Raw genomic sequence first — 23,045 nt, forward strand, 5'->3', positions numbered from 1 at the left:
CCACCGGCGGCTGGAAGAGGCAAGAAAGGAGCCGCCCCTGATGGCCTCAGAGGGAGTGAGGCCCTGCCGACACCTTCATTGTAGGCTTCCGGTCTTCAGAACCATGAGGGAAGACATTTCTGCTGTTTCACAACGGTTTGTGGCAATTTGTTACAGAAGCCCTGGGAAACAAAAGCCACATGTGAAGAAGGGGAAGCTTGGAGACGCAGAGAGGCGGTGAAGCTGAAGGGAGTGTTAAATATTCATTACATTCTCTCTCTCTCTCTCTCTCTCTCACACACACACACACACACACACACACACGCGCGCGCACACACACAGAGGTACATCCCTATGGGATGGCTTTGGAAATGGCAGAAATGTTCTCCCTGCTCTGGTTAACGGGCATTGCACGCACACCCGAGTCAGAGTCGGGAAGAGCCCGCGGACCCCCTGTTCCTGACACAGAGAGAAGCCCTCCCCAGGGCAACAGGCAGGCCCACAGACGTCACGTAGGAAGGCCCACTGACAGAGGAACCTACCGCGATGACACACGGTCACCATTAAGCGCGGCCGGAACGTCAGTGTGGCTGGTGAACTCTCTGAAGGTGACCTTCGAGTCACTGCTAACCAGGATGTGGAAAATCCTCGGGGCGGCGGCCGGGTGGCTCCATCAGTCAGGGGTCCGACTCTTGGTTTCGGCTCAGGTCACGATCTCATGGTTCGTGGGTTCGAGCCCCGCATCAGGCTCGGTGCCGCTGGTGGGGAGCCTGCCTGGGATTCTCTCTCTCCCTCCCTCTCGGCCCCTCTCTCACTCACGCTGTGTCTCTCTCAAAATAAGTGAATAAACTTGCAAATATAAATTAATTTATTAAATGTTTAAAAAATCGTGGAAAATCCTCTCACAGAAGCAAAGGGGAAGGCCCGTTCTAACCCAGGCTGGTAGAGGGTGTGGAAAAGCACACAGGCAAGGCATGTCAGCACAACAGAGAGCCCAGAGAATGAACAGAGAAAAGGGACTGAACAGGACCAGAGGGAAAAATGCCTCCTTATCAAAATGGATCAATTTCCCCGATGCTTTAATGCGGCCGAACAACAGGTAAGGCCATAAGTGTGTCACATACAATAATGTATTTTTTGTAAAATCTTTCATAAATCCATGCCTTAATGTTATACATGATCCTCATTCCAAAGTAGGGGTTCACGTCCCAGAGTCTGTGATAATGGCAGCCTATGGCCGCCTGTGAGAGCCACAGTAGGCCTGGCCGGGTGTGGCCTCATTACCGGCGGTACAGGAGAGCCACTCATCTGAGAAAGCCAGACAGCTCTAACAAGAGTCGCAACCAACCTTTCTTTGAATGTTTAGAATCAAAATTATTCAAGAAAACAGAACTTTTAAAATTAGAAGGAATACACCGAACTGTGTTCCACAGAAGAGTACAGCTCCACCTGCTTAATATATGTGGGTTAAACCGAATTGAATCAGGGTAATACTACTACTTTAGGTCATTAAGTGCCAGTGCATTCCAGTGTTTCCATTGCGAGGAATAGAAAACCCAATTTGAACTGGCTTAAACATGCAAGGGGATTTATTGCTATAAAACAGGAAAGACCAGAGCTCGGTCAGGCCTCAGGCCTTCTTTCTCCATGTCTCCGTGGGCCCCAGGCTGGCTTTTCAAGAGTGCTTGACCACAACCGAGATCAGTGCCTCCTCATTCACGTGGAGGGGGAGGAGAAAGGCATCCTCTGGACAAAGTCTTTTTTTTTTTTTTAAGTTTATTTATTTACTTTGAGAGAGAAAGAGTGTGAGCTGGTGAGAGGCAGAGAGAAAGAGAGAATCTCAGGCAGGCTGTGCAGAGTCAGCTCGGAGCCCGACGTGGGGCTCGAACCCACGAAACCACGAGATCGTGACCTAGGCCGAAATCAAGAGTCGGACACTTCGCCAACTGAGCCTCCCAGGTGCCCCTGGACAGTCAAAGTCTTAAATGTTGCTCAGAGTGACATCTCTGAGCCAATCACAGTAGCGGGGGGGGGGGGGGACGTCACGTGCCAGCTGTCTGGAACCTGCTCACTAGTAGACTAATTCCCAAGGCAAGGATACCTCACCAGAGGCACCCAAATCAAGATCCATACCTGGAACTGAGTTAATTCTACCCCCAAATTAATGTCTGTAACATGCAGGGAGGATAGGCAACCAATATTTTCACAGCACGAAGTCACTGTCCAGTTTGAACCAGAGAAGCTCTGGAACTTTTATTTTCTTGCAAGAAGTCTTAACATGTTTATAAAACCGCAAGGATCATGCTCTATTTTTGTCAACATGGTAACGACTAATTTTAACAGTTAAATAAGAAATTAAGCTGTTAGTAAGTTGACAGCCTTATACATGTGATGTTTAGTGACTTTCGTATCAAGAAAATTGCAAAAATAAAACTACAATGAGACACCTTTTTCCACCTGTTGGGCTCCCAAGTTTGAGCATCCAACTTTGAGTCAGGTAATGGCCTCACAGTTCGTGAGTTGGAGCCCCACGTTGGGTGAGCTCAAGCCCCACTCGGGATTTTCTCTGTCTCCCTCTTTCTCTGCTCCTTGTGGAATTCTCTCTCTCTCTCTCTCTCTCTCTCTCTCAAGAATAACAAAATCAAAAAATTAAAAAGCAAATTCCCAAGTGTAATGTCATAACGTTAGCCAACGCGTGACCCTCTCCTACATTGCTAATGGCAGAGACAATTGCCGCAAGTTTTTGGAGAAAAGTTGGATAATACGTATCAAATTACAAATGCAGTCGTGCTTTTGGTTTTGTTTTCAGAAATTCTACTTCTGGAATACATGCTGTAAATTTACCTGCATGCATGTGGATGAGTGAAAAAAACTGGAAAGCACCCAAGCGTCCATCTGGAGGGGCCGGTGTGTGGAATCCCGCCCTGGGATACCATATTCTTGTAAAATCACAGGCTGAGGAAGCCCTGTCCATCCCGATCAGAACTATTTCCAAGGCAAAACACCACATGGAAAAGAGATCAGTGCTGAACAGTATACAGAGAGTGTCATCTTTTGGTGCGGACCAGGGAACCTTCTCCCTGTATTTTTTATACCTTCTTTCCATGATTTCATTTGTGAACCGTGGGCATATGTATACTCACTGTTCAAAAACTGAGGTCTTTTGCAACGTTAAGTCTGACAAAACTAACGTGTGTGCTTTTCTCAAACACTTTTCAGGAAAGACTTTGCAGAAAGCTCTTTCCTCTCTGTCTCTCTTTTAAAGAACACCAAACGTTTATTCAGAAATGGATCAGTGACACGTGTTCCCCTCCAACTTGAAGGCTTCTTCCTCTCCTTTGGAACAGCAAAAAGACACAAATGGGGAATGTAAAGGAAAGATGTCTTCTTCCGAGGAATTATATCCTAACGTTTTTTTTTTTTTTTCTTTACTGTGAAGTGTTACATCAAGACTACTAAGGTAAATAAACAGATAATGAGACGATTATTAGTGCTGTTTGGTAATCTCAATGGCATTCAAGTTTCCGTTCCAGTCCTGTTTGAATCTGCAAGTGTTTCAGATCTGACCCCCTTATAGCACCCCAGCCTTTTTGATGTGGGGTTTTGTTTGTCCTTGGTTGTGTTTTGTCTTCCTCAGCACAAACTCCTTCTTGCCCCAATCTTTGAACCCGCCCCCAAATGCTCTTTCTCTCTCGTCATAGAGCCCTGTGCATCCCTCTCGTTCAAGTGTAAAATCATTTTATACTTGTGTAATTGGCTTATTTTCATTGTTCATGCTAACTAGACTGGGGCTCCGTGAAAGGAGGGACATAGTTACATATGCTAACCACGGTGTCCTCATCGTTCAGTGTGCTCAATAGATATTTTTCATCTTGGACGAGACGTATAGTTGTTGACACAGGGTGAAAATTGCAGTGGAGACAGTGCAGATTCTAGTCATTGCACCTCATCAGAAACCATCACCGGGCAAATACTCACACTAAACGGAAAACCCCAGTACTTAGTATACGGGAGCTGTTTTGAAGGTAATGAGGGCTCTGTGATAACCATCCACTTGTTCCCAAAGTGGTTTTTCCCTGTAGTATGGATGTATTTTGTACTGAATTCTGTCCAATCCCTTTGTTATCTGTAAAGGTCAATTTGTAAACTTACACCCACAGTGCCAGCTTCTCTTAGGAAGGTTCTAGCTTACTCCTTTCATCTCTATCAGCCTCCCTGACCCAGAATCACACCGACTAAGTATACAATCTACACACCTATAATTTTCTAGGCAAGTACAACTTTTAAGATCCGTCCCCTAAGACGGGGTGGCTGGGTCACTCGGTTGAATGACCAACTTCGGCTCAGGTCATGACCTCACGGTTCGTGAGTTCGAGCCCCGCGTCGGGCTCTGTGCTGACAGCTCAGACCCTGGAGCCTGCTTCGGATTCTGTGTCTCCCTCTCTCTCTGCCCCTCCCCCACTCATGCTCTGTCTCTCGAAAATGAATAAATGTTTAAAAAAATTAAAAAAAAAAGATCCTTCCCCTAAGCTACCACTTCCAGGTAAACTAATACCTTTAATCCTTTCCCATATAGAAATTCTGGAGTCCACATTCATGCTCGCTGATGGCTTATGTCTACCCAAACTAATTCAGAAACATATTAAAAGTTGAAATGACAAAGATTCCTGATCATTCTGAAAACATGCCATTGAATCTCATCAAGCTCCTCCTTTACAGAAGGAGGATACTCACGTAGGCAGAGTACGGATTCTTGCAAGTTGACGGTGACGGTCCTTGTCCCCATTTTCTCCAGCCCCCATTTCTCACCTAACAAGTCTCTTTATGGTGGTTGCTTTGGCCGTTCTACCCGAGCCTCCGGTGACAAAACTCGCTTCTTTCCTGGTATATCTGGCAATCCTTTAACCTTAAAAAATACCACCGTCTCGGATTGCTTTGGCTCAGTGAGGTGTGATCAAAAGGCAAGAGACTGGATGCTGAAAACAAACTATGATTATCATACAACGGGAATTGCGGAAATGACAGCTTGTGTCTTTTGACGTGTGGCTCACAAATACCAAGGCCCCTCAACGCCTTACTGTCTTGACCCTAGATCCCACGGAAGAACATGGCGGCTCGGTGTCTGTCTTCTTCAGTCAAATCAAAACCCTCCTCCCGGGAAGCCTCTGGTTTGCCTTTCAGGGGTCACGTGACATCTGGGGACTCTTTCACACCGCTTGAGTTTTCTCCAAAATCCAGTCCACGTACTCAACCACATTGGTGTAAACCCCGGGCCGTTCCCTCTGACCGCAGCCTTCTCCCCAGCTGGTGATGCCCGCCAAGTGCCAGACGTCGTTGTGTTTACAGGACAGGGGGCCCCCCGAGTCTCCCTGTGATGGGGGGGGGGGGGGCAGAAAAAAAAAGGTGCACGGATCGGTTCAGATGCTTCTCGTCTTAAATGCATGGGTCTCAGAGTGATTTCATTTCAAATTCTGTTCTTGGCTCTTTGATACACTTCACTGTAAGCAAAACAACTTGACCGTGGTTCCCTGCTCCGGGGCAGAAGACTCCTTCTTAAATGCATTAGACATTCTTGTGTGAATACATTCAATGGCCGAAAACACTCTTACCTTACAAGCATCCTTCCCTCCTTGTCGGTAGCCTGCACAGAGCATCTTATTGGTTATTTTGTGCCCCCTGTATCTTGTCTGGCACTCTTCGGTTGTCACCAAGGGCACGTTAGCCTGCTGGAGCGTATTTTGTATTTTGTCTGAAAAAAATTTTCGGTTTGTGACTGGAATGATCATATATGTGATACAAACACGTATGTTTAAACTCAAAAGCGTACCGATACAAAACTCTAGAAAGAAAAAAAAAAATACTAGGTTTACCTCCTAGACCTTTTACAACTACAGAGTTATAGAGAATATATTGTTTATTGACATTCCGTTTAAAACTAAGCCTGGCTCTGACTGGAATTACCTCCCAGAGAAAATAATTGGATAACAGGCTATGACACTGAATAAAAAGTCCTAGGTTTCACACTAAACTTCATTACAAAAAATGAGTCATTAAAGAGATTGTCATATTTAAAATTTCCAATCAAACAGACATGGGATCCTCCTCGCTTGGGTAATTTTGTTCCTTCATTCTTCATCAGCATGCTTTCTGTAGCTGAAGAATGTGATTATTTTACTCACATTTTAGCTGTGGGACTTGATAGAGCGGAAAAGGTTAAGACGAAACCATGTTCTTTATCTTTAGGGTGGAGTACACACAGAAACATGGTTTCTTACCTCCTAATTTTCTGTACCCCCATCCAGTCACCCAGCACTCAGCGTATATTATGCTTCGATCTCCTTTGGAAGGTAGACATATGGGTCTCTGAGCATCTAAATTTTAAAAGTCATAGTTTAGTCATCAGAAACAAAATACATCTTCTCTCCCAGGAGAGACTCTCTTCTTTCACTTTCTATTATGCAGTGTGTTCTCTATTATATTCGGGCCGTGCCTCACCGTCATTCACTTTCACTCCTTGTGTTCCGCATTCCACATCACGTATCCTGGGAGGAGGGAACAAGGGAGAGAAAAGGCACAGCCCTCCCTCCTAACTTCATCTCTTTAACCAGGTCTGTTGACCCTGTAGAAATTGCCTACTCATTCTGACCCTTGCCCCTAAAAGGGAGATATAGGTCATCTTTAATATTCCAATATATTATAGAGTTAGGTCATTCTGCGAACCTGAAGAAACCTGGAGAAAACTTAGCGCTTCACCCACACCCCATAGTAAGATTTAACGATCAGGGAACAGCGCCGGTCTTAGCAGACTAAAAGAGTAGCTTAGTAGCCCCTCTCTCATGATCATACCACCTGGAGATTGTGGAGCTCAGGCCATGAACCTGGCAGTGTTAAACAATACATCTAGGCCATCATTGTAGAGAACTTTCCATTTAAAATTCGACACACCTGTGTAATTCATTGCCGTTTCCAGTTTCAACAAGGCAATATCATACCCACTTTCTGCCATTTCATATTGATCATGAATTATTATTTCTTGAACCCCAAAGAAAGCTGTGTCCTTTTTAACTTCTGATTGATTTAAAATGCCACTATAGACACGCAAGACTTTAGGTGACTCTAACCTAAGGAATAAACAATAGAGGAAAAGAAATTTTCATTACCAAATGATTCCCAAACATTTGAGCTATACTGTTATTTACCTAGCTATTACTAATATTTTCTGCCGGCGGCAGGCTTTTTGTCGGAAAGAAGGGATTTCATGCTAAAATTTTTCACTCACATATTCCTCCTGTAGAAGGTCCTGGGTGAGCATTTACTATATTAAACACATAAAAATGAATGAATGCTCTTTTCACCCTCCAACACACACACACACACACACACACACACAAACACACTCGCGCTCTCTTTCTCTCTCCTCCTCCCTTCCGCCCCCTGACTTCCCCCGCCCCCCACCGTAAAGAGTTCCGGGTGTTAGTTTCAACCCTACCATTGATTACCTATCAACCTGAGAAATTCACTTGGATTTTCTTGTACTGCATTTTCCCATATGGAAAAGGTAAAAGGTAAAGGAGGCTATTGACTTCAAACATATCTTTGAGTTATAACGTAAGTATAAACAAAAACAAACACACAAAACCATGTCTGGAAACTCAGAGAATACCAAAGTGCAAAGAGGAAGTTTGGCCAACTAAAATTCCCTGGAATACATATACTCTCCTGATGGAGCTTTTAGGTTTGGCCAATATTAAAGCTGACCTAAGTAGGGAATCCAATCTGAGGATACGTAATGAACTCTTCCTTCTGTATTTGGAAACATGTCAGTGGGGTTGGGGGGTGGAGAGAGAGAGAGGAGAGAGGAGAGAGGTGAGAGGAGAGAGGAGGAGGAGGAGGGCAAGAAGGAGAAGGAGGGGAGGGGAAGGGAGCAGAGGGAGAGGGGAAAGGAGAGGAGAGAGTGGAAAGATGAAGGAGAGAGAGAACGGCGAATTTAGAGAAGGGGAAATTTTCCTTGTGTTTGGCTCTGGACCTGATGCCAAGACAAGCACAGATGATACGTTCTGATGGGAAACAACAAGAACACCCCTGGGCATGTGGATGCATTTAAATGGGAAAGCAGAATAATATGCCGTCATATTCCTACACCTAATCTGATGCTGGTAGACCGTAACTGTTCTTTCTTTTTGCCTTTTTTTTTTTTAACTACAGAGATTTAATGTAGCAAACGGGGTAATTTACATTTTTAAAATATTTACTAAAATGCTAATGACAGATTCAGTATACGGGCGACCCCCGGGGAACTAATAAAATCGGTAATGGTACTGACCCAATCAAACAGTGAGCAGCTGTTAGTATCCACTGGTTTCCAATGATGGAGCCTCCACACAGGTGTCTCTGGGCAGGTGATGTGATGTGCAGAGTTATCTGCCATGGCCACTCACCATGAACAGATGCCTCTCCTCCAACAATTCTGGGCTTGATTTTGGTCGTACACACTACAACAGAAGGGTTGCAATGAGTGGCTTCCTAAGTCTTCCTTTTCCATCAGCAGTTACGTCCCTTCAGGCAGAAAGAGAAGAAAACCTGCCCTCGATTCAGTATCTTATCACGACCTTGACTTGAAGAAATTTTATAATCAACTCAGCAAGCAGAGCTTGCACAGGAAAATTGCATGACTAAGTCACCTTCTAATGACATGCTCCCAAAGAATGTCTCACCCGGTCCTGCGTGGCAGTCTTCTCCTCCCTCGTCTGCTAACCCTGATGGTTCTCTTAAAGCAGTTGTCAAGTGTGGCCCTTGGACCCATCGCGTCAGTCGGGAATTTCTTAGAAATGCAACTTCTTGAGCTCCCCTCAGACCCAGGAGATCAGAAACTTGGACAATGGAACCTAGTAATCTGAATGTCACCCCGCCCTGCTGAAGTTGGAGAAATACTGTCATAAAGAAAAGTGAGCACCCTCCTCTCAGTTTACAGCTTTTGTCCAATTCCTAGCTTCTTCCGCTCAGGCTGACCTTTGGTCCTAGAGTCTCCTGCTCCAACTGGGCACCATCCAAGCATGGGCTGCTCTTCTGTCTGTGAACTGCTTCTCCTTTTGGCTTTGTTGACAGTTTGGGGTTCTCCCGGTTCAACCCTTGATACTTTCCAAGCACTTTGATTCACACTTACCCCCTCTGTTTCCTCCTGTCTTAGCTGCCCTGGGCGGGATGGTCGTTTTTGCTCCTACTTCCTGGCACGCCAAATGAGAACCCACCCTCCCAACGGGAGCCCTGGCCAGATCTGCCCTAGTAACCTACATGGAATTGGAATGAGGTGTTCCGGGACAACGGTATTCGAGAGCAATGCTTCTCATACTTTAATGTGCATATGGATCACCTGGTTATCTTTTAAAATGCTGATTCTGATCCAGTTTGGGGGCAGGAGGCTGCTGAAATTCTTTCCGGCAGGCTCACTGCTGACGTCAACATGCTACACCCAGACCACACTTAGGCTAGCATGGCTCAGAGGACCAGGGAGGCTTCATGTCCTTAGCTAGAGGAGGAGGAGTGTGAAGTTAGCAAAAGGGTCAGCAGTCAAAAGCCAAGTCCTTGGGGCGCCTGGGTGGCTCAGTCGGTTAAGCGTCCGACTTCGGCTCAGGTCATGACCTCACAGTTCGTGAGTTCGAGCCCCACGTCGGGCTCTGTGCTGACAGCTCAGGGCCTGGAGCCTGCTTCCGCTTCTGTGTCTCCCTCTCTCTCTGCCCCTCCCCTGCCCATGCTCTGTCTCTCTCTGTCTCAAAAATAAACATTAAAAAATTTTTTTTTTAAAAAGCCAAGCCTTTGATGGTTTGTTCCCTGGTTTTGTGCGGGTGTAGAACAATCTCTCTAGGACTTTCTTTTCTGAACAGGAAAATAGACGTACAATCCTGGGGCAAACGTCAAATAGGAAGAGAGGAGTCTTGAAGAAAACTCTAGTTGGTAGCAAGCAGAGGCAGGAACAAGCTGGGTGTGTTTGTGAAAGCTTAAACAGGCTGGCACACTGAGAAAAGTGTTCTCACCTGAGGGTGGATGGGGTGAGATTCGTTTCAGAGCAACGTTTTGAAGATTTTGACTAGATTCTGGAATTACAGGGAAGCCCTTGTGATTTACGAGGAAAGGCAAAGTTTAGGAAAATGAATGGGTATACAGTAACTAAAATATGTTATAAACAATTCAATAGTGCCTTTCTTAGGGACAAATGATAGGTCTTGATGTTCATTCTGTCTCTCGGTTCAAACCAAATGCTGCAAATATCTGTGTTTAATATTAGATTTTGTGTTAGGAAACATTTCTTTTGATAGCGATTCCTCTGCATCTTCAGAAAGTTATGTTGAAGACCAATGATGGTGTAAGATATGAGAGTCACCTCAGTTATATATCCCCTCCCATTAGGGTATTATTTTATCGGACGTAGTGCAGGAAAACCTAATTATCTAGTCTCAGAAGGTGCACTAAAAAGTCTTAAGATTTTATTTTCCTTTATCTTGTATTCTCTGCCTCAGCTATCAATCTCCACCTGATATATTCTGTAGCCTTCATACACCAGAATCCATACATTCATCAGAGAAGAACGTAATGAAAGGAAAGTGGGGAATGGGTTCAAGCATTGAGTGCTGGTTCCCAGTTTAGAAACTACGTCAACATCACTGACAACAACATCTGCCAAGCGTCCCTTCTCGTGCTTCGCAGAACGAAGACAACAGAATTATCATAAATGCTCCTTCTTAGATAAATATATTGTAAGGAAAACAGAATATAGGAGATACAACTTAATTGGCTGGCTTTTTAAAGGAGTTTGGGCCACCAGATCCCTCTGTACTCCAGGAAGGCATGGTTTCCTCGTTAGGATGTTAGATTGGACACAATATTGTACATGTTACAAAACAAGTTCTCAGAAGTTAAGGATTTACTCTCCTCTCAGTAGAGAAATAATTCTGACACAGAAGATTTTTATACTCTGAAAACTTACAAATTATAATCATCACTTCTATTTTACTCATTAAATCTCAGTTGAATCTTAAATTCATAGTACATTGTAATATCGGACATTAAGCAAGAAAAAAGTCTAAAACATGTAGTTTTATGTGAATTAGTAAGCACTAAAGTCATCATAGGTTATTATGGTAATTTAGAGAAAAGTGCGATAATGTTCTCTCCTGTTGGAGATTCTGTCTGGAGATCGTTCTGTTTGCCTACAAACCATCCCTCAGTACTATGCTCAGAAATTAGCCCCTAGAATTGGCCACTGCTGATCTTATTTTCAGGGTAATTTGTATCACATTTTACACATATTGTAGGTCTTGTTTAATCTAGAGAATCTTTTTATTTTCTTTCCACCCTGTGACACTCATTGTTCTAAATAAATAGAGTTTTACTGTAAATTTTTGCCAATATGCATAAGTACGCAGAATACTTGCAGGGGATCTGAAAGAATGAAGACCCCTGAAGGGGAGCTACTTTGTTTCTTGAATACATACACATTTTTTCAAATATATGGTAGTTATTTATATTTCAACTAAATACCAAGTAATGGCCAATGGACAGAAAACAAATAATCTGATTAACCAAATTCCTGACCGATATTCAATCTTCAAGGATAATAAGAAAGATAGCCTTCATAGTAGGAATTAAACATAAAAGTGTTGACTGAGCCTGAGTCTCATCATAAACTGTATACATGTGTCCAATTAAAACCCATACTCACTTAATATTAGGTAATGCAGAGTTTAGTTGAGGCCCAATATTTACCACTAAAACATGGTCAGCCTGGATGACAGGAGTAAAACTAACAGAAAATTGTATCTAAGTTGGTTATTGTACTAATTTTCTCCCCTTTGCGGTTACTATTGACGCTGACAGTCATGATATATTTGGTATAAAAATAACTTCTTCAGATGTATTTTCTCGCGAGCCGTTAAACTCACCATTATCCATTTTACATAACCTTAATGTATATCCAGAGATGCCTCCTCTCCCATGAAGTATTTTCGTTGGAGATCCATTTGAAGAGAGTTTTAAGTAACATTTACCCCTGCAGGTGGGAAACAGAAGAGTATAAACATAACACCCCCCTCGAGGAGATGGGACGGGAGTATCTGTGTAACTCTTTGTACGTCTTACTTCCCTCCGTTGCAAGATTCTGGAGATGGCGAATAGGTAAAAAACTGGCAGCGGATGGAGTCGGTACACATTTTCTGGCAGGCTTCGTGCCCTTTCACGTCAACAATGTCCAGTTCTTCTCCCAAGAAATCAGTGTCGTGGTAAAATGAGGAATGACAGAACACTAGGCAGGAAATCGCACATCAGGTACGAGACACCAAACTTACCACTAGTCGACCTAGGTTTGTTGATCTTGATCAGGAGAGAGTGGCTCCATTGTTTACCTGGGACACTGTGCCTGCAGGTTTGCAGACTGAAACCAGAAAGAGCTTTGTCCTTCTTAATGCGTGTACTTGGTAATCCACTTTCAGATGTTTTCAGGAGACAAAGATTTCTAACAGAAAAAAGAAGGGGGGGGGAGGAGGGAATACAAATGGATCACGTAACACATATCAAAGAAAAGAACCATTTTTATAACACGTACAAAAGTCAATTCGTGTTGGTGTGTTTAAGAGTGAACAATTTCTGGGGCGCCTGGGTGGCGCAGTCGGTTAAGCGTCCGACTTCAGCCAGGTCACGATCTCGCGGTCCGGGAGTTCGAGCCCCGCGTCGGGCTCTGGGCTGATGGCTCGGAGCCTGGAGCCTGTTTCCGATTCTGTGTCTCCCTCTCTCTCTGCCCCTCCCCCGTTCATGCTCTGTCTCTCTCTGTCCCAAAAATAAATAAACGTTGAAAAAAAAAATTAAAAAAAAAAAAAAAAGAGTGAACAATTTCTCCTTTTGTAAGTACTCTTCATACATCACTGAGTCAGACCCCATGATCCATAGGTTGTAGACAGGTCTTCAACAGGATACCACTTGCCTCCATAAGAGTTTTCTGAGCTGTTTCTATCGCCAGTGGTCCTACCATCTTCCTTCTTTCTCTCCTTTCTTTCAACACTCCTCGCCCATTTCAAAGATTCCGTAACTTTCATGCTCTGGAGAAATCTGCTATCCAGAGTCGCTTCAGGCTCAGACACGGATAAATGGCATTCATCACAGGCTCCATACAAGCAGCCTCTTCTTGGCACAAAACAACTTTTCCTGATTAGCCCCAAATCACAGTCTAGAGCAGTGCTGTCCAATAGAGTTTTCTGCAATGATGGACACGGTCCATGCCCGTGCCACCCAATTCAATAGCCCCTAATCACATGTGGCTACTGAGCACTTGAAATGTGGCTGATACAGCTGAAGAGATGACTGTTTAGTTCTATTTAATTTTAATTAATTTCAATTTAAAAAGCCAAGTCTTGGGGCGCCTGGGTGGCGCAGTCGGTTAAGCGTCCGACTTCAGCCAGGTCACGATCTCGCGGTCCGTGAGTTCGAGCCCCGCGTCGGGCTCTGGGCTGATGGCTCGGAGCCTGGAGCCTGTTTCCGATTCTGTGTCTCCCTCTCTCTCTGCCCCTCCCCCGTTCGTGCTCTGTCTCTCTCTGTCCCAAAAATAAATAAACGTTGAAAAAAAAAATTAAAAAAAAAAAAAAGCCAAGTCTTGGCTTCTAGCACTCATGTTCCTCTCTCACCCTGTATTGAGGATCCAGTGTTTTACCCCTCTTACAGGTATTGACCGGGAATGTTATAAAAGGAGTAAAAAAAGAAAATGAGCAGTGATTAGGCATCTTTCTAATTTGTGCCATTTATAATGCAGCCTTTGAACCCCCGTTCTTCTCTGACTGCATTCAGTCCCTTCTGTTACCAGCGGTATGCTAGTGATACCCAGACACAGATCCAGAACACAAACCTCTCCTCTTAGTTCAAGATCTCCCTTTCCAACTTCCAGATCAACATTTCTCTCTGGATGTCCACTGGGCATCTCTTCCCTCTTGAAATCTGTGCCTCATGAAATCTGCATCCCAGTCATGGGTATTTTTATCCTTTCGATTCCTTGGGCCAGAAGCCTTAGAGCTCTCACTGACTCTTTCCTTCAGAGCAGACAACCAGTCAACAGATTTTATTGCCTCCCCATTGGACAATATATCCCAACCTGATGACTTCTCTATCGCTTCCACTCTTGTCCAGGTAGGGCAGGGTTTTCGTCTCTTTCGTTCACTAGTGGTATCGCTGGTGTTTAGAACAGTGCCTCGTATGCAGTAGGCACCAAATAAATTATATCGTTGAGTAAATGAAAGTAACAGATATATTTTCATGGGACCAAACTAGTACTTCCAAAAGTCACTCAATGGAAAACCAGGCTTGCTTGACGGACAAGGACCTCAAGCTGGATTCTGGGGGACCCATTCTTCACGCAAACAGCCAAGTCAGGCAAATACCGGGGGCTCTGAGAATTCCCATTCAGATAATATAGAGTATCGAGATTCTGAAGCACTCTTAAGTGGGGTTTTTGGTTTCTTGTTTTTGTTTGTTTGTTTGTTTTAGTGAATCTTATTAATGAGGAACGACAACCCCAGCAGATATCCCTTTAATGATCAAAGACCTTTCCCATGTTTCAGCATGGTTTCCTGGACTGATACCCATCGGTAGGAAAACAGCATCTCAATTCTCAAACACCCCTCCACAATTATCCCCAATTCCATTAATATAGGCCTTCCTTTCCACCTCTCTTCACTTCGGATTTGACATTACCCTGATACTCCCAGCCCTTTCTACTCTAGGTTCACTGATCTCCAACTGGGCCCTGGACTAAGTTGCCCCTTGAGGGTCATCCTTATGTTCTTTACTCCGTTCAGAACGAGGCAACCCTCCCTTTGCTGCAGGCAGAGACCTCCCTCAGCTCAAGAAAACAAGAGTCCTCGGTAACCTCAGGTTTGCGGTCATCAGGTGGCGAATGCAAAGAGAGAGGGGCTAGGCATTCTTCCCGGCAACTTTGGCCTGTCCTCTGCAGACATTTAGATTAAACGTGTAGCTGCTCAGAATTTTTTAAAGGATGGACCTTGATCGGCCGTCTTAAGGCATGAATCTTCATCTTAATTCCTTACCTTTCAGATTCTTTTGGCCATTCTTGAGAAAGGAAGGTAAAAAACAAACAACTGGGGTGGTGAGTACAAATGCGGCGACAGACAAAGACATCTGGAGCCATGACACTGTCGATGTTACTGTCTGCAAATGCCGTACTAGGGAAAATGTCCCTGATACAAGCTGTACGACAGAAGAAACCATGTTTAAGAAATCAACTCCCCAATATAATCAGCAAAATCCCAGCTAGAGTATTTGTAAATTCCATGTAAACAGTTTGTTGCGGGGTGAAGAGGGATGAGTAGGCCCAGCACGGAGGAGGTTTTTAGGGCAGTAGAAATTCTCTGCACGATACCGTGAAGATAGATAGATATCATTATACATTTATCCAAACCCATGGAATATACAACACCATGAGTGAACTGGAATGTAAGCTGCAGGCTTTGGGGCGATTATGACGTGTCAATGTATGTCAATCGATTGTAACAAATGTACCACTCTGGTGGGGGCGGGGGGTGTTGATAATAAGGGAACCTGTGCATGTGCCCCGGGGCAGGGGTCTATGGGACACCCATACTTTCCCCTCCATTTTGCAGTGAACCTAAAATCTTAACAATTCTTTTTACAGTTTGTTCATCCCAAGCTCTTTAAATTTTTTTCATTCGGAAAACTGGAGTGATTATTTTAAACTTTAAATTCAAATAGAGCTCTAATTACATGGGACATAACGACATTTTTTCACACGAAGAAGGTAAAAGATCATTTGGTCCATTTCACCAGGGAGCGCACATGGGTGTCCTAAGTCAGGCCCCTCATTCATACCAACCGCACCTACTATTTAATGGTTAAACCACCTCGCCGAGAAAGTAACAGTTACCCAGCTTAGAAAGCGCACAGGATTTTAGTGAAAATCCAGACACCACTTTAGTGAGCTTCATTATTCTGGTTGGTGTCCCCATGTGGGTGTACTTCAGCAGACAAATGTTTCTGAATGAAAACAAAAATGGGAAAATGTTTTACTCGTCTAAATACATGTAGGAAACAACATGAGACCATACGAAATTCCAGTCTAGAGACTTCCTGGGCTGACAGCTGAGGATCTGCTCTGAAAAGCATCAAGTTGATGCTGGACAGCAGGACTTGAGTCCTTCCTCTGCCAGGACCTGGAGGGCCCCTGAATTTTGTCAATTCTAGTTTTCATCACTTAAATGACAGCTTTGGAGAGATGACGGCCTGAAGAATCGGAGGTAGGAAGTAATGAATTCTCAAGCCCTTCTCTACTCCCCATTTCCTGGCTTGCTGTCCCTGTCGTGTTAAGTCTCAGACGTGAAATATGTTAAGAAGATGTAGCTTGAGCTGAGCCAAACACAAAACGTGAAAACTTACTTCTAAATCTGAGCATTCGGTTTTATCGTCGTCGTTTTTGAAAGGAGTGACGGATGCTTTATTATTATTTATATTATTCACCTCCTTGTGAATGTGGAGAGTGGAATGGAAAAACCCAAAGGGGAATCCAAATAATGGTCATTTAAACTTCGTTCTCCTTTTTTTGTTGGGTTCTAGATCAGTGTGGTTTCCTATACAACCCTAGAACATCTCAGAAATTTCTAAATATAAAAATTAGTGATATTTTTTTCCCTAAAAAAAATTTTTCTTAACGAGAACACCGATTCATCATTAGAGATCAGGTCATTTCTACATTCTCATACATTTATCTCCAGAATATTTCAAAATCCAGTTTGGGGTGGATTTTAAAACACTTCACATGGGCTTCAGTTATTCTGTCTTAGATAAGGAACTCTCACTTAGAGAGGTCTGAGTAGGTTTTCCCCTCGGTCCTATAATCCTTAGGCTGGGAATGACGCAGTCAGATCAACTGTAACTGTCTCAAAACTTCCAGTTAGGAAACGTATCACTTTTTAAATTAGCCAGGCGATGGGTGAAGCAGATCCAACAATGTCAGTAAAAAGACAGAGTCCTTAACATAAAGGAAATGCATTTCTGCTACTTGCTGTGAAGAAAACTATTAGCACTGTACTTATTCTAGAAATGCCGTTTGGGGGCTGAAAACAAAAACTCTGGCATCAAGTCGAGGAGAAATTTTGTTTTCCATCAGACAAGGCGACGGTCTACTCACTGTCCGCGGGCTCAGCCTACGGCTCACTCACCGATGCTCCGTGCTTGGAAACTGCTTCGTTGCGTATGTGAAAAAGTGACAGTGCACATCATTTGTGCATCTCTCTTGGCATTCCTGGGCATCCCTGGTCATCAAGCTATTATAGTTCATGCCCTTCATGTCCAGGTCCACGTACAAATTCCTGTGGCAAGCTGGAGACAAAAGCAGACAACGTGGCGGTCTTCCAGACTCCAGAGCTAACCTGAATGGTGCTACGTTAGCAACTGCCCTTCCTGACTTACTCTTTCAACTCTTCCAGTCACTTTTTCTCAGAAGTCCTTTGTTTTCATCTTCATCTGCTTAACTGCTACGCTCACGTGGAAGCAGAAAAAGAATGAAAATGCCCTTCTTATGGCGCAATAATATCAGACTTGTAAATTGCTGTGTTAACTTTCTGCCCTGGCCTCCCTTGTCCCCTTAAGTCCACTGACTGATCCACTAACCTATTGGAGGATCTTTGGACGGTTAGGTGTCGTCTCAACCTTCCTAGTTGCTCCTTTGATTCGAAGTAATATGTTTAGTATGGACTTCCAGGGGCGCCTGGGTGGCTCAGCTGGTTAAGCGTCTGACTTTGGCTCAGGTCGTGATCTCACAGCCCGTGAGTTCGGGCCCCGCGTCGGGCTCTGTGCTGACGGCTCAGAGCCTGGAGCCTGCTTCGGAGTCTGTGTCTCCCTCTCTCCCTGACCTTTCCCTGCTCAGGCTCCAGGCTCTGTCTCTCTCTCTGTCTCACAAATAAATAAACGTTACAAAAATATGGACTTCTATATAAAACTTTAAGCTGGGAAGAGGAAGATGAATGATGAGAACTGATACAGTAAGGCGTGTCCTTCTAGTTGGGTAAATTTTAATGAAGGGGGGACAGAGTGTGCGTGCTAGTTTTGACTCTTCCCTGAAAGAACTTCATTAGGAGACTCTAAGTCCACACCGCAGGGTTTTGTTTCAAAGCCATAAAAGCATATGTGATATAACTATATATATATATATCATAGTAACTAAGTGTTTACGAATTCTAATAGGACGTCTTACCACTTATTTGATGTGGGCATTGCTTGAAAGAATATCCAGAAATTGCTCCTGTCATATTCACCCTTGGCAGTGTTTCTGTTACACTGTCTTTCAGGATACAAGTAAACCTGCGTGAGAACTTACGTTTTAAAATAATGGATCTTAAAAGTCAGCACACAGAAAATCAGAGAGAAAGAAACAAACTGCTCTATCTGATGCCAAAACAAATATTTTCTTAGCAAAGCTGTTTGTTTGTTTTTTTCCATTCTAACATCCCTTCACTTAAGAGCTCACGTACAGTTTTCCCTACTAACTGGAAACAGGAGTGAACTATGGCCCGTTGGTCAAGCAGCCCTCTGCCTGTTTTTTGCAGCCCATCAGCTGAGAATGGCGTCTTATTGCTAAATGGTTACATTTTAAATAGTTATAGAAGTACTTCTATAATATCTTTGACTTTGCTTCTGGATAAAATATTCAACCCCGGCTTTGTCACGAAAAAGTTTGCCAACCCTTGTTGTAGACTCTAGAGTAGTAATCTTTTAAGTTCGGGATACTATGTAAATATCTATGAATGCAGTAATAATACACAAACATGTTGATTACTTACCTCTGTAGTAAAGCTTCATCATTGAATGTTCAAGTTCAACATGGAAACAAAAGTGGTGGATGGAATGTCCTAAAAGTTTTTTTAATGTTTTTATCTATTTGTTTTGAGAGAGAGAGAGAAAGCGGAAGCAAAGGAGGGACAGAGAGAGAGAGAGAGAGGGAGAGAAACCCAAGCAGGCTCCATACTGTCAGCATAGAGCCCAGTGTGGGGCTCAGTCTCATGAAAGCATGAGATCATGACGTGAGGCAAAATCAAGAGTCGGACACTTAACCGACCGAGCCAGCCAGGTGTCCCCAAGTGTCCTAAAATTTTTAAAAATATGACTATAGACACAAAACCACTAAATGTAGTTGTGAATCCGGAGCAGACACTGGTTAATAGCTATAAATTATATTTGGGGGACACCTGAGATGTTATAAAGGGGTTCTTGTTACAATCGTTTCCTTTATGTAGGAAAATGTATGTTGAAATATTTAGGAGTAAAATGTTATAATGTTTTCAAATTATTTCAAATGGTTAAATAGAAAGATAGACAGATGATAGATAGATATAGATAAGGCCCAAATGGCGAACAAAAAACTTGGTGGTGACAGGGGATCACTGTGCTGTTCTTTCAAACTACATTTATAAATATTTATTTCCTAATAAAATAATTGAAGGAAAAGCACCGGTTTGAATAACATCAAATATCAATAATGAATCAAAAAGCAAGGAACAAAATGATTAAGAGGTGTAATAACAGCGGAGAGAAATAAGTATACCGCTAAAATCTAGACCACAGAGGAGCTAGAAAGTCCACACTGAGAGGCATGTCTGCTCCTCCCTGATCTGCCTGGGCACGATTTTTTTTTCCTGCAATACTCAATATTTCTTTTTTTTTTTTTTTTTAAATTTTTTTTTCAACGTTTATTTATTTTTGGGACAGAGAGAGACAGAGCATGAACGGGGGAGGGACAGAGAGAGAGGGAGACACAGAATCGGAAACAGGCTCCAGGCTCTGAGCCATCAGCCCAGAGCCCGACGCGGGGCTCGAACCCACGGAGCGCGAGATCGTGACCTGGCTGAAGTCGGACGCTTAACCGACTGCGCCACCCAGGCGCCCCGATACTCAATATTTCAATTGGAGGACCACATGTTTTCCCATCATGAACCTTCCATTTTATAAAATGGTAGATGAATACTTATTGGTAAGTAATCATCCCGGAAAGCTACTTCCTCTGTGCAGAAACGCGAACATTTACCATCTGGTAGGATCTTCCGACGACGATTCAGCCATGAAGGTGAAAAGCAGACATCTCGGATGGTGGGTGCAGATAAGCTGACAGTGCTTGGCGCTTGGCGTGAAAATGGTGGTCACGTCTCCTCCTTGAAAGCCGGTATCTGTGAACAGCTTAGTCACACATTCTGTGATGTAATACGTGGCATGAATTATTGGGGGCTTTAGTTGCACGTATCGAATTAGATAATAATCTCACAAAGGCAAGCGAAGTAGGTCTACTTCCCAGGAAATGCGCCTGAACTTGGAAATCAGAGCAATCAACCCTTTGATGTTGGTTGATTGGATGAGCAGCCTCAGACAGAAAAAGAAATCGCAAAATGGCACATTTGCCTCGATGGAACTGTGCTTCTGAGGGATTATCTTGGAGATGAGGGTGCTTTGCGGGTAACTGGACAGTTTCTCAGAGCTTTCCTGGCCCAAGATGTTCCTTAGGGTCACATCCAAGTCTGGAACGGGCCGCCATGCTTTTCCCTTTCCCTGTTGCTTGTTTGTGAAAACTCCTCGTTTATATGAAACAAAGCAACCAGAGTGATGGTTTTTCAATAGTGTTTGATGGCCCTGGCTGTGATCCACTGTATCACCTCACTATTTAAAATGGGCCAGTTTAGGAACAGGAACTGTAGAGTCTCAGAAAAATATCCGAATTCCCATTCCAGCTGAAACCACACACAGGTATTTTTTTAAAAGCTAAGTTGGATAAAACCCATTTTTTTTTTTCTGTTTCTACACTTGATCTTAGCCAAAAGGCCAAGAAGCGATTATTTTTTTCCGTTTCTAGAAAGAGATATTTAATATTCCAGATTATGGCTCTTTGGGTCATTATTACTCAGTCACTGAATAAAAGGTTGTAGTTTTTAATCTTAGTACACTGCCATTAAGAAGGCTTCTTAATATCTTTCATATACGTAACATATGCGTGCTATATATATACATATACATATATGTATATATATGTATATACATATACATACGCTTACAGTAAAAATGAAATACTTTGGGAAGGATAAAATATAACTCAAATATTTATCGTAGTAACAAACATACCAATGAGTATGTGGGAAAGTACGTAGGTACAGAGCAGTGAAAACTATCACTAAAACTATCACTAGATTTAGCCAGGGTCTTGGAGGGGGAAAATTCCAACTTTATTTTCACTAACCTCTACCCAAAACGTGATACAGCCTTCCATCATTAATGTAACGAACCACAATGTTCATAGTATCTGCTTTGTCATACTAAGATTACAGATTTAAAAAGAAAACATGACAGCTGCCGATATCCTCAAATAACATCACCGGCTTGGTGGTGGTTATTACTTTGCAGTTTTAGACCCACCACTAAACCTTGTTACATCATGTGTCAATAAGAAGGACATCTATTTTTGTATCAGGTTTTGTTTTGTTTCGTTTCGTTTTTACATTTTCACTAACGATATTGCAATACAATTGATTTTCTTGGCAATCCTTTGTATTTTTACTTTACGCCTTCGAAAACATGACTCTGAGAACGCAGTCCAAAGAGATCTCTGGGGAAAAAGAGAGTCAAGGATCCCTTCCACAGCCTGTGCTCAAAACCCACCACATACGCCTTCTAACTTACCCAACTATAACTTCTGCATATAGGATAATTTTCTCCAAGATTTGCAGCTACCCGAGAGTGACCCGGAGGTGAGCAGAAACCTGCCCCCTCTCCCCAAGCTCCGGGCGGCTCCCTTGGAGTTGCAAGGCGGCCCCTCATTAGTTAAGGGTCAGTTTGCACCTAGAAGTGTTCTCATGGTCCACGGAAATCCCACCATGCGATGCAAAGAAAGTAATAATTACCACCAAACTTGTCATGACTGATGCAGATTTGGATATAAACAGAGGTACAGATTTGGATGTGACTTATACATATGGACCCAGATTACTACTATGATGACCAATTCCTATTCTTTAATTGCCCTCCCTGTTTTGAAAACCCCTGGAGCCCTTAAGTGAAACATAAAATGATTTAATGTCCTTCCGTGGAGTAGATGGTGTGGGCCTGTAGATCAGCCCTTCTGTTTTCCAGTCTCCAAAGCAGGAAATTAAGCTGTTTCCAATTCTTATCTGAGCTTAAGCTCTACTTACCACTGGAAACTGAGGCAAATAAAATGAAATGTACCACTCGATATAATAAAATCATCCTACAAAAAGAAAAATGTGTATGTATTTAGAGCATGCAAAGTGAATTTATAAGTAGTTCACTGACATCAGGGTTCACAAGAAACAGGGAGGGAGAGGAGTGGTGAATTCTACGGTATTTGCAGGTTGTTACGTTAATGCTGAATTTTACCTTCCCCAAATCCTAGGACACTCCCCAGGATGATAGCACGTAGAGTTCAAGACTTTCCTAGTTCTGAAGAACCCAGACCGGACGGGGGGGTCCCCCCATCTCTGCTTCCCCCATGCCACCAGCTCACCGTTAACCAGATATTTTTCATTGCTGTCATCCGAGCCCTCCCCAACTCCAGTGTTTCCATTTTTGTGTTCTTTTCCAATTTGTTTCCTTTCTTTCCATCTTTGAAGTCTCTCTCTGTACCTCTTGGAAGCTCTAAATGACTTTCTACTTATGACGTTACCATTTAGAAAAGTCTGCCGCAAGTATATTCATAGACCGTCTTCATTACCTATAAACGTACTTATGCTCACAAAGCATTGAACCAACTGCTCTGTGAAAAACTCACTATCAGTGAGACGCATCAAGACTTGCTACTGTTTTAACCTCGATCTTGAAAATCTTTCTAATTTGTAAAATTCTCTATTGTAAAAGATTTGTAAGACCCCCCCACCCCCAACCCCCATGGTAGGAAAAGGCACTTCAAGGAAAATTTGCTGGAGAGAAATCAAAGAATTTTTGAAATCGTACCTGAAAATATTTTGTTGGCCTGTTTGCCACCTTCTCAACAAGAGGGTTTCTCTTCT

The 23,045-nt window shown here is 43.2% G+C and overlaps 1 protein-coding gene and 1 pseudogene across 1 annotated transcript; both read right to left on the reverse strand.

Annotated features, from left to right (window-relative positions):
• Positions 1-5,186: 5,186 nt before the first annotated feature.
• F11 (coagulation factor XI) lies at positions 5,187-22,266 on the reverse strand. The gene is made up of 14 exons (XM_047091995.1): positions 22,212-22,266; positions 20,066-20,228; positions 18,239-18,345; positions 17,205-17,364; positions 15,914-16,023; positions 15,060-15,219; positions 12,375-12,484; positions 12,112-12,274; positions 11,916-12,022; positions 8,303-8,471; positions 6,925-7,100; positions 6,255-6,350; positions 5,589-5,728; positions 5,187-5,348 (listed from the first exon to the last, which is right to left on the reverse strand). The coding sequence occupies exons 1-14, from the start codon at positions 22,264-22,266 to the stop codon at positions 5,187-5,189; spliced, it is 1,878 nt and encodes a 625-aa protein (XP_046947951.1).
• LOC124521493 (uncharacterized) lies at positions 20,716-20,862 on the reverse strand (annotated as a pseudogene).
• Positions 22,267-23,045: the final 779 nt, after the last annotated feature.

This window comes from Lynx rufus, unplaced genomic scaffold (assembly GCF_022079265.1).
Source record: "Lynx rufus isolate CCGP_SWC_20201006 ecotype Redwood Valley unplaced genomic scaffold, mLynRuf1.p SCAF_3, whole genome shotgun sequence".
NCBI lineage: Eukaryota > Metazoa > Chordata > Mammalia > Carnivora > Felidae > Lynx > Lynx rufus.

Bases quoted from the DNA above. Each gene is read 5' to 3' on its own strand.
- F11 (XM_047091995.1), bottom strand. From the start codon at position 22,266: ATGATTTTATTATATCGAGTGGTACATTTCATTTTATTTGCCTCAGTT. The intron at 18,346-20,065 runs GTAAATGTTCGC...GTTCTCACGCAG, and splicing joins TCGGAAGATCCTACCAGATG to GTTTACTTGTATCCTGAAAG. The intron at 12,275-12,374 runs GTAAACAATGGA...TTTCCTGCCTAG, and splicing joins CTGCAGGCACAGTGTCCCAG to TGTTCTGTCATTCCTCATTT.